This window comes from Carica papaya, chromosome 7, assembly GCF_054855325.1.
Source record: "Carica papaya isolate Zhongbai chromosome 7, ASM5485532v1, whole genome shotgun sequence".
In the NCBI taxonomy this organism is placed as follows: domain Eukaryota; kingdom Viridiplantae; phylum Streptophyta; class Magnoliopsida; order Brassicales; family Caricaceae; genus Carica; species Carica papaya.
Window position 1 is genome coordinate 7,267,585 of NC_142315.1, and position 12,578 is coordinate 7,280,162.

Here is a 12,578-nt window from a genome sequence, read left to right on the forward strand (position 1 = left end):
GTCATGTCAAATTTTTAAAATTTATCTTCCTATTCAAATTTGTTTAAAGTCATTTTAGTCGTCCAAATCCAGAAACACTCCCAGTTTGGTTTCCATCAGTGCTATTTCTTCTTACTAAGGGTGCGCCACTCAACATGCAGCCTTGCCCCCATACTCAAATCCATCTCTCAACCAATCTCCGATTAACCATTCCACATCCTCCATACATAGCACACCCTCCGAACTCCACGTCCTATACCTGAATCCCCACTTGCTCTTAGCCAAAATTCGGTTGACCGAGCCCAATTATCCAATCAACTAGAACATTCTGCCGACACCAACAATAACTCACACAATCCACCATCTTATTCCTTATCTCCCTCTCTAAACCCCCTTCCTCCAAACCCATCTACCAATACTCACACTATGACCACATGTGCTAAAAATAAAATTCATAAACTCATATCGTTACTATCACCTCAGACCATCAACTTGAGCCATACACATTGACCCAAGCTTTCAAAGATCCTAAATGGTGCTGGGCTATGTTTGAGGAGTATGATGTTCGTGTGGAATGGAACATGAGAACTTGTCTCACCTGATTTAACACAAAATCATGTTGGTTGTAAATGAATTTTTAGAATTAAACATTTACCTGATGGCTCAATCGATAGGTATAAAGCTCGACTAGTTGCTAATCAATATCCTAGTGTTGATTATCATGACACATTTAGTCTGGTTGTCAAGCCTACCACTATTCGCTTGGTTCTTAGTCTTACTATTAGTCGTGGGTGGTCTCTTCGTCTACTTGATGTCAACAATGCATTTCTACAAAGCCATCTCTTTAAAGATGTTTTCATGACACAACCATTAGGTTTTCTTGATCGTGATAATCTTATGCAAGGATATATATGGTCTCAAATAAGTACTATGAGCCTAATACAATGAGTTAAGACATTTTTTTTGTCGCCTCTAGGTATACAAACTCTCATGCAAACATATCACTCTTTTTTCTGAACACCAATTATACTCTACTCTATCTCATTATGTATGTTGATGATGTAATTATTACTGAAAATAATGCCATTGCAATTCAACAATTTATTGATATTCTTGACAAAAGATTTTTTATCAAAGATCTTGGTGATTTAACTTACTTTTTTGGTGTTGATGTTACAACTACTTCCATTGGTTTATTTTTTTCTTAGCGGAAGTATATTATAGATCTTCTCGTTTACACAATTATAACAGGAGATAAATCCGTCACCACTCCATTTGCCATCGAGCCAACACTTACAGTTCTGTCTAGCATTGCTTTGACTGATCCTTATGAATACAGAGTAGTCATTAGAAGTCTTCCGTACTTATGTCCCACTCGCCTTGATACTACATATGCTGTTAATAAGTTGTCTCAATTCATGCATTGACCTACTACTGATCATTGCTATCAACTGTTTGGTTCACTATCTTTCTGGTACAGTTGATCATGGTCTTGTCTTGCACTGTCATACATCTCTATCTCTTCATGTCTTCTTAGATGCTAACTAAACTGGTAATAAGAAGGACTACATCTCCACCAGTGCTTATATTGTTTACTTCAGTTGCAATCCCATATCCTGGTCCTCAAAGAAACAACGCATAGTTGCACGATCCTCTATTGAAGCTGAATATCATTTTGTTGCTGCTACAATTGCTGAGTTACGTTGGATTTATTCTCTTCTAACTGAATTTGACATTTATATTCATGTTGCTCTGGCTATCTATTGTGACAATGTTGGTGCAACTCATTTTTGTTCTAATCTTGTCTTCCATTCACGAATGAAGCATGTTCTGATTGATTATCATTTTATTCGAGATCAAGTCCAAAGTGGAGCTTTACGTGTCACTCATGTGTCATCAAAAGATCAATTAGCAAATGTCTTAACCAAATCTCTTTCACACACTCGCTTTCAACTTTTAAAGATCAAAATTAGACTCTTCGCAGGAGCTCCATTTTGAGGGGGCATATTAAAAGAATTAATTATGTAATTACTATCAATCAAATTAAGTGATTGATTAGAATTAGAATAGTTGATTTACCGTTGATTAAGATTGTACATGTATGTACATATATATATATATGCCTCATCTTTATTCAATTGAAATTAAGCCATTATCTTCAATTTCATAATTTAATTGGATATTACATTTATATCCCTAAATTAAGGGCCTCTCTTTTTATAAATAAAATAAAATATATATAAATTAAGCAACAATTGAAACAGAAGAATAGTATCTAATCTGCCAATATCATTATGACTTGTAACGATGACAAAACCCTTGTTAATTAATACGAGTTGTCGTGTTAGTAAGATCTGTTCATAGGGTGATGCAACCAGGAGGAAGTTTTAGAAATTAAAATGAAAAATGGAACCGATATATAATTTTTTAATCAAAAAAAAAAAAACTGATGTCATATATCGTATAAAAAATTTAAGCAATACCGTAAGTATACATTAATATTTTTGAAATATATAATATTAAAATTCTAAAATGTTAAATCTTAAAATTTTTGGTCACTTCCCATTGTGAAAATTTCAACTGAGTAGGAACTGATTAATTACATTCCCTGGAACTGAAAAAAAATCACTTCAAATTAATTAACCAAGCTGATTTAAAAAATTGGTTGTCTTGAATAGTTTTAAGCAATATTCCACACCCTTTATAGTATATATACATATTATAACCTCGTGTTTCTAGTAGCTGGGAAATCTGAAGTGATGCTTAGTGGATTGCTTCGGAGACCGCTTGCTGTTATTTTACTTTCCCCCCTTATGCTTCTGTCCTTGTGTATTTTGTATAATTAATATTTGTTTAACAGAGGCATGAATAATAAGTAATGAACAGGAGAGATTTTTATATGACTCTTGTAAGAGTGTCTTTTCAGACCGCTCCTACAAATTTCCTAAACCACTGCCTCCCGCATCAAACAGCTGCAGGCTTCCCGTCTTTTCTGGGGTCACTAACTCCAGTAAGGGTTCCATGCAGAACCTGAGCATTATTAGACTCTTTTCCAATCCTACGACTCGTACTAGTAACTGGTTTTTGGAAATCTTGAACAATCAGTTGAACAATGGCTCCTCCTGCCCTGGCTTCGAGTTTATGGTGTCTAGCTTTCAAGAATATCTTTGTCTCGTTGTCAAGCTCGATATGATCACCATCAATCACAGTCCAGTTCTCGTACAAGACGACATTTGGAATTAGCTGCATAATAAGTAAAACATCATATTAGCGTAATTCCCTTTTTAGCAATTGGTTATATGCATGTGTCCGTCTGTTAGAAACAGGTCAATAACCTGGTGGTACACTCTGGGATGCTGAACCGCGGCTAGAGGCTTCATTCCCATAATGAAATGGTTAAGAAAGACTTGAACTACCGCAGGAATAATGTGCATTCCTCCACTACCACCAACAACTCCAACCAATTGGTCATTCTGCCAAGTAATCATAACAAAGTAAACAATTGAACCTTCCCAGAACCTGGCACTAAAAGCGAAGAAGTAGAAGCATGTGATTAGTATACCTTGGTGATTATGAGGGGAGTCATGGAAGATAATGGTCTTTTGTTTGGCCTGATAAAATTGGCTGGAGCTGGAGGGAGCAAATCGGGTGATTTCTCTGTGGGTATTGAGAAGTCCCCCATCTCATTGTTGAGCACAATACCAGTGTTAGGAGAGAGCACCCCAGCTCCAAAGACAAAATTTACAGTTGATGTTATCGATACAGCATTACGATCTGAGTCTACAACACACAAATGACTGGTTCCATGGTCTCTAAGCTGGCTCCATCTGGTGATAACAAAAACCTGGTATGTTTGTTCTCATTCTTCCCATAAACAAGAGTATCAATTCTATTGAGCACAAAGGTAGATGAAGTGAAGGAGCATATTATACCTGGGAAGATAGTAGTCTGGAGGAAAAGTAGTGTCATCAAATATCTTTTGCTGAATTTGCTTGGCAAAAGCTGGGGATAGCATTTTGCGGATATACTCGATTATGTCCACAAAATCAGGGTCACCTAGATTCATCCGAACAGCAAACATGTGTTTCATTGCTTCAATCAAGCGATGTAGGCCAAGACTTCTATTGGCAGCATAGAAACTTCCATAACTATTCAAAATGTTTACTACCTGTTTAAGGACATCCATGTTTAGATAAATGAACTCACGAGGTTCCAACATAATTAATAGAATGCAACTCAAGATTTATTTATCTAGATTCCTAATCTTGCAGTAGAATAGAGAGAGGCAATTTCATCAAAACAACATTAATCATGCAGTTTTGTAGTATGAACTGACGGTATAAATCTGGTATAATAATGAAAAAGATATACGAGGGAAAAAGATGCCCACCAAAGACAGCCCAAGCGTTCCACTTGAAGGAGGTGGCATTCCTGAGATAGAGTAGCCCATCACATTAGTAGTAACTGCATCTGTAACTTTTACCTGGTAATTCCTCAAATCATCCATTGTTAAAATCCCACCAGCCTCCTTCACATCCCTCACTAATCTCTCACCAATGGTCCCGTTGTAAAAGACCTGAGGCCCTTGTTCTGCCACTGCATCTAGACTCCCAGCTAGTTCCGGATTGTAGCATATGTCACCTATTTGTAACAACTCCCCCTTTGGTGCAAACACTCGGCTCAAACCAGGGTCATTCATGATCATATCTGCAAACTGAGATATATGTAAACCAAGATAAGGAGCAATCTCAAAACCTCCTCTCGCAAGTTTGATGGCAGGTTGGAACAAGGTCCTCCAAGCCAAACGTCCATACTGCAACCAAGCTTCATGAAGGCCAGCTATCTCACCAGGAACTGCCATTGACAATGCACCAACATATTTGGCCGTGAGGTTACTCCCGTACATATTCTGTTTGTTATTACAACAATCAAGAGAAGCAGTTAATTTCAGATGATTTAGATATTGGGCATTAATCATAGGTCTCACAGAATTGGATCCAATTTTAACACTGAACCAGCTTGATAGAACTAGCAGCAATTTTTGTACTAGCTATTTCTTTGGTTAAAAAGTAGGGGCAAAGAAGCATTTTAGCAATAGGAAAAGAGAAGTCTGAACCTCTGAAGCAGCTAAGGGAGCAGTTTCCCTCATGTCAAAAGCTTGAGTCTTTGAAGTTGATGAAGACCTGACAATCATGAAAGCTCCACCTCCTATTCCACTTGCCATTGGATTAACAACGCCAAGACAGAGTGCAGTTGCCACAGCAGCATCAACAGCATGTCCACCTTGTCTAAGCATGGATGCACCAATTTCAGAACACCGACCATCATCCGCAGCAACAACACCTCGTTCGGACTCAACAATGTCACTCAAATTGTGATTGATCCTCCCATTTTGTTTCTTTTCTTGGCTCAGTATGCACCTAGCTATATTCTCTCTAAAAGCAACACCTACAACTGAAAAATAAACAACCTCAAATTCCATAATAACGCAAAGGGCTTATCACAAAATATTGTTAGTTAGAAATATTATCTGTATCTGAAGGCTGCCATACTCACCATATTCCGATCCTTGATTAAAAAAATACTAAATAATCTCACCCGTTTCTTCTCTGCTAGGTTGTTAACTTTACTTTTTCCACGGTGACAATATCTCCTAAATTTCCCTTCCCCAATACTTGAAAAAGAGTGAGAGGATTCTGTATTTATCTTTTCTTCACTTAATCAAAATTCAATTGAAAGTTTCTCTCTCTTCCAGAGTCAATAAAATGAAACAGATACGATAAAGAGCAATGGAGTATCAGAAGTAATAAAACTTTGCCAGGCTTTTCAAATTAAGTCGTTATGATCACAAGTTTCTTCATTACCTTATTGGTAAGAGATGTCACAGGTTTATGTTTGTTGTGCACCCGAGTACCAATTCACAGAAAAAAAAGTTAACTGAGCATAGAAAACCCAGAGTAACAACACAAATTAACTGAAACCTGAAAACAGTGATTGAGTATTCGCAGAAATCGAAAAAAAATCAGTCGGCGAGTGGAAGAAGAAGAAGAAGAAACTGACTTGAGACTATTAGCAAAACAAGAAGCAACCCCAGAGCTCTGCTCCAGGTGTTCTTCTTCTCCTTCCTCTCATCACTCCCCATAAGTGGGGCTTGAAGTCTGAGCTTCGCCATGCCCCGTCTCCCCTTCCTTTCTCCCACTCAAAACAGATAACAAGAAGACGGACGGAATAATTGGAGAATGGCATTGGTTTTCTCAGTAGTATTTATAGAATCTACAAACAGAAATGAGAGCAGGTATTCCTTTCTAAAACCAGACAGATTCCTTATAATTGAATCAACTGTTTTTCTACTCCTCACCAATCATCTTCTGCCACGTCAGTACGTTTTCAACAATAAAAATCTTGATTTTTACGTCCCAATTTTTTTTTGGTACCAGAAGGGTAGAATAGTAAAAAAAGAAAAAATAAAAACTTGTAGTAGTTGCACAGGTAGTTGAATGAAAAAGACAACGTGCAAATTGTGCTACTTTCTCACAAAATTAGAGTTTTGACACTATCGTAATTAGCTTTTGGATTATTAATTTTGTATATTTTTAATTAAAAAATTATATTATCTTTTGTGTGTAATATTATTAATTAACTAACAACTAATTTTAATCTTCCTTTTAAATTATATATTTAAAAACCCAAATAAAAAAAAAACACAAAAAACACGATAATTTCATTTGTCATTCTTTCATTAATTATATAAATCACATCATTTAAACAGACTATTTGTAATAATCAAAGGATATTTCACTTAGTCTAGGCAATATTTATATGAAAAATATGAAACAAAGGAAAATCGACAATTTCATCAACCTTTTTTTCATTATTTATATGAATCCCATCATAAAGTAGTAATATCCAACATTAACTAAATGTAAATTATGTATAAAAATATTTTAAAAGTGTAATGACTCCGTAAATATTTAAAAAAAATAAATGATAATTAAAGTACGGAAGTAAAATAAATGTTCAAAATTTACATTTTTAACATAATAATTTAAAATACCAACTAATTTTACGAAATTCACTATTTTAAAAGAAATATAAAAAAATAAGAAAATGAACAGAAAATAAAGAAAACTAGCATTCTACTCGCAACTCTCTTGCGGATCGGGCTCTGAATCCTGTTCCTCTTGATATGAAATGATTAAATAAGGGATGAACTGTACTATCCCAGTAAGAATATCACGTTATATCACCGACACAGAAATGAAGGTTGGTAGAAACAAAAAAAATAAAAAACAACTAATAGAGCACTAAATTAAGCAAATTCATTTATTAATAATAAAATCATTTACCGTCCACTTACCGTAGTGAGATTTATAGAAAATAATCTACAGAAAACAATAACATTATATATATTATGATTCCATATGCAATTGGTAACAAGTACACATTATAAATCAATATTCAATAAATCAAACAACAACCTTTCATTTTATCGGCCTACTGGTATTCATAGGGATTCATAGGGATGTTCCCGCTACGCGTGAACCATTTCTTTCAACATTCGCAATTAAAGGGTCGCCCCATATCCTGTCCAGTATGAACGCCAAACTATTAGACTTCACTAACCCATCCGGTATGAGAATGAAACGGGCCGTCCCCATACCCCGTCCGGTATGAGCGCAAAATTACAAAGTCTCGATACCCTATTCGATATGAGACAGTGTTCACGGTAGGGTTCCCTATTGTACCCGGTCCGTCCACCATCTCCTAGAATATCCAGTAAGACTGTCGTTTCATCCATTCACTTAATCACACAATTTTTCGTTTTTCTTTAGTCTCCATTTTCCAAATCAACCGTAATCACATAAACAAACAAACATGTATCAGGGAATGCAATCATATCTCAATTTTCTAATTTAACAGTAGTCACGTAAGGCAGCAATACATGCATTCAAACCATAAAATTGATAAATCAGATACTATCATGCATTTAAAATGTAAGATAAATCAACAGGAATCAATAGAGAACAATTTCTGATTCTGACTCCATTAATAACCCGTAATTAATTATAGATATTTTCTAAGTTTCACGAAATACCATATTATTTAAAATTAAACTTCAATTCCATAACAAAGGATAGAGTGAGAGATTCTTACTCAATTTGATACCCGAAAGGCTAAATTGTTGACTGTACCCACTCGCAGTTCTTAAGTTCCCTGACTTTTTCTTCGAGAATCAAAACATGCTATAAGTACCTAAAAATGTCCCAAAAAAATCCTAAATCAGTCTCAGGATCCATTTTGGCCAATTTTGGGATTCCGATACGGCGGCTCCGTCGTGCTCCGGCAATGCCGGTCCGCCTCGGATAAGTTATTTTCGGCCGATTTTGCATCAATCCCTATGAGAAAACATGTTAAGGGGCATCGGTTGGCCGAAAAAATACAAGAACGTGAAACTCACCGGCAGCGGGGCTTTTCGGTGCGGCGGCTCCTTCGGTTTACATTGCGGTTGGGTGTTTTGCTCTGGTCAACCTGTAGAGAAGAAAACGGTGATCACAATGGTGGAATAATTACGCAGAATGGGAATCAGGAAGGGTCTCATTGGAGGCATTTTGTAGAATTTCTCGTGGCGTTGCCGCCGGGCTTTGCCCACATTTTTCGGCCAATCGACCGGTCCTTTTACTCCAATTTGGCCATGGGTTGTTTAAAATTGAATTCTGAGCAAAGAATTTTTTTTTTTACCTCTTTTAGCGATTGAAAAGGGCTCCGACGTGGCGGCGGGTGGCGGCGGTCTCCTTCCCGGCGGCTGGGTCTTCTTCTCTAGCGAGGGGGTCTGACGGTTAGGGTTAGGATTTGGTGTGGATGTGGGTTATTTATCTCCGTTCTCTTTTGATCTAGGTCGTCCATCGCATTTGATTTGTATCGTCCAATCACGATTAAATAGGGAGTGAATCTAAACAGTTTATCGCGATCCAATCTGGACCGTTCATCGTGATCTAATTTAGGCCGTCCGATCACATTTGGGGAGGGAACGCATATGGGTCGTTTGTGCATGCGAGAACGGATTTGAGCCATTCGATTATGGGCACGCGGATCGTCCGCATGGCACCACGTCAACATCTGCTACCACGCGGTGCGTTCTAGTTCGTCAAGCCTGCTGACCGGGCATCCTATGTGGTAAAACTTTCTCTAAATTATATTTTGACCATCGGTTTTCGATTTTTCTTTCAAAAATACTCCCAAAACCCAAATTTTCACCAATTTTTCTCAAAATTATTTTCAATTTAATCATCCATCAATTTTACTTCATTTTTTACTCTAAATTAAAATTAAAAATTGAAAAATTAAGAAATTATATTTATAAATAAATCTTAAATTATATTAAAAATTAATTTAGGATATTACAATTCTTCCCTCCCCTTAAAAAAATTTTGGTCCTTCAAATTTGTCTCTCTCACTCTCAATCAAACAGCTGGGGATATTTTGCTCTGAAGTCTGATTATAGCTCCCATGTGGCCTCTCTCGGTGTGTGATTCTGCCATAGGATCTTAACAAAGGGAATTTTCTGGTTGCGGAGTAATTTGCTCTTTCGGTCCACAATGCCGACCGGTACTTCTTCGTAGGGCAGATCCTCCTAGAGTGCAAGAGGCTCGTGGGCCAAGACATGAGAGGAGTTCGAGTTGTACTTGCATAACATGGACACATAAAACACATTATGGATCCTGAAAATTTCTGGAGGCAATGTCAGTCTGTAGACGGTGGTACCAATTCTGTTTAAGATTTCAAATAGTCGAATATATCGGGAATCCAGTTTCTCCCTCTTGCTGAACCTATTGATTTCCTTGAAAGGAGTAACTTTAAGGAACACCCGATCGCCTTTCTCAAATTCCAAGTCCCTCCTCCGGGTGTCCGCATAACTCTTCTGTCTGCTCTGAGCCGTATGAATGTTCTTCCTGATCTTAGCTATTTTGGTTGTAGTCTCCTTTACGAGATCTGAGCCGAACAGTTTTCTATCACCCACTTTTTTCCAACATATCAGCGATCTGCATGGGTGGTCATACAACGCCTTATATGGAGCCATGCCAATACTTGCTTACTAGCTATTGTTGTAGGCGAATTCTATCAGAGGTAGAGGGTCATCCCAATAATCGCTGAAGTCAAAAACATAAGTTCGGAGTATATTCTCAAGTGTGCAGATTGTCATTTCTGACTGCCAATCGGTTTGAGAGTGGAATACAGTACTAAGGAACGGTTTTGTCCCTATGGCTTGCTGAAGGCTAGACCAAAACCGAAAAGTGAACCTGGGGTCCCTGTCAGACACGACTGCCACTGGCACTCCATGTAATCTGACTATTTTTCGAATATATATTCTTGCCAACTTGTTCAAGGGATCGGTTATCCTGATGGCCAAGAAGTGGGAAGACTTAGTAAGCCGGTCAATAATTACCTATATGGCATCATATCCTGAGCGTACCTTAGGTAATCTTATCACAAAGTCTATGTTGATATATTCCCACTTCCACTTCCGAATTGGTAATAGCTGAAGTAGCCCACCTGGGCGTGGTGCTCTGCCTTGACCTGTTGACATACCAAACAGTTAAAAACAAAGTCAATTATATCTCTTTTCATCTTGTTCTACCAAAATTGAGGTCGCATATTTTGGTACATCTTAGTTCTTCCGGGATGCATGACAAATTTTGAGTTATAGACCTCTGTTATAATGTCCCTTTTTAACTCACTGTCACCCAGAACACACACTCTTTCTTGGAATCTGAGCAACCCATCGGTAGAGACTTAGAATTCTGAGTTAACTCCCTGTTCTCCATCTTTCTTGAGGGTTGCTAGGGTGGGATCGGCGGACTGAACTTCCCTTATTCTCTGGATTAACCCAAGCTGAACAGTCAGGTGGCCCAAACATGTGACTCTTTTCAGATCCTGAAACCATACCTGTTGTGCGACCCCTATCTGCCTACATTCTGAAACTATCAAATTGGATAATGTACCTGCACTTTTTCTACTGAGTGCGTCGGCTACCACGTTACCCTTACCCGGGTGATACAAGATGTCGCAATCATAGTCATTGAGAAGTTCTATCCACTTTCTATGACGCATGTTGAGATCCTTTTGAGTGAATATATGTTTCAAACTCTTGTGATCGGTATTGATCTGAAAGGTCTTCCTATACAAATAATGGCACTAAGTCTTCAAGGCGTGGATGATTGTGGCAAGCTCTAAATCATGGGTGAGATAGTTTTCTCATGCCTTTTTAACTGTCTGGACTCATAGGCTATGAAATTCTCATGCTGCATCAAAACACAACCCAAACCTAAGAATGAGCCATCATTGTAAATTGTATATCCACCTGATCCGCTCGGCAAAACCAACACAGGTGCAGTAGTCAGCCGCTTCTTTAGTTCTGAAAAACTTCTTTCACATTCTCGTCCCACTCAAACTTGACATTCTTCTTTGTGAGTCGAGTCAGAGGAGCAGTTAGACTAGAGAACCCTTCCACAAACCTGCGATAATACTCTGCCATCCCCAGAAAACTACAGATCTCCTTAACCGAGATCAAGTTTTTCCATCCGAGCACTACTTTAACTTTTTCGGGGTTCACTGACATTCCATCATTTGATATGATGTATCATAGGAAGGCAGTATGCTCAAGCCAAAACCCACACTTACTCAACTTTACATACAGCTTCTTCTCCCTAAGAACTTGCAAAACCTGAGTTAGATGGTGAGCGTGTTCCTCTCTACTCTTTGAATAGACCAAGATATCATCGATGAACACAATAAAAAACTGATCCAGGAATTATCTGAAAACCCTGTTCATCAAGTTCATATAGATAGTTGGGGTGTTAGTTAGTCCAAATGACATGACCAGGAACTCATAGTGTCTGTACCTGATTCGAAAAGCTGTTTTAGGAATGTCTTCTACCCTGATTTTTACCTGATGGTAACCTGAACGCAGGTCTATCTTGGAGAAGACTTGGATACCCTGCAACTGATCAAAGATGACATCGATCTTAGGGAGGGGTTACTTGTTCTTGATCGTGACCCTGTTCAGACCTCTGTAATTAATACATAACCTCAACGTCTCATCTTTCTTTCTTGCAAATGTGACTCCGGCACCTCAAAGGGACACACTATGTCGGATGAATCTAATGTCTTGCAATTCTGTGATCTATTTCCTCAGTTCGTCCATCTCAACACGGCTCATGTGGTAAGGAGCCACCGAAATAGGCTGGGTACCTGGCTGAAGGTCTATGGTGAATTTGACTTTCTTGTCCACTGGCAGTCTAAGTAGTTCTTCTAGAAACATATTTAAAAATTCTCGGACTAATAGAATTTCTTGAATATAAATTTCTTTTTTGGGTTTGTCTAGTTAGAGAAAATAGCTGGATTAAAGTACTTGATAATAAGAAAATTTGTCATTAGGGAACAAATATTAAACAATTTTATTAATTTGTAAATGATTTCTCATTAGCAGGGTTGAATACAATATTCTTACTAAAATAATATATATTGGCGTGATATGCCGCTAGTTAATTCATTCCTAAAATTACATCAAAGTCCCCCGTATCAATATCTATTAGGTCTAC

General features: G+C 37.7%; 1 protein-coding gene across 2 annotated transcripts; it reads right to left on the reverse strand.

Moving 5' to 3' along the window:
* Positions 1 to 2,512: 2,512 nt before the first annotated feature.
* Positions 2,513 to 6,265, reverse strand: LOC110812470 (glutathione hydrolase 3-like). 2 transcript variants are annotated; one of them, XM_022039254.2, is made up of 7 exons: positions 6,040 to 6,265; positions 5,096 to 5,433; positions 4,370 to 4,888; positions 3,912 to 4,147; positions 3,542 to 3,806; positions 3,315 to 3,452; positions 2,513 to 3,222 (listed from the first exon to the last, which is right to left on the reverse strand). In XM_022039254.2, the coding sequence occupies exons 1-7, from the start codon at positions 6,149 to 6,151 to the stop codon at positions 2,944 to 2,946; spliced, it is 1,887 nt and encodes a 628-aa protein (XP_021894946.1). In that variant the 5' UTR covers positions 6,152 to 6,265; the 3' UTR covers positions 2,513 to 2,943. The 2 variants fall into 2 exon arrangements, with proteins under 2 accessions (XP_021894946.1, XP_021894947.1); XM_022039255.2 differs by having other exon boundaries at positions 5,844 to 6,255.
* Positions 6,266 to 12,578: the final 6,313 nt, after the last annotated feature.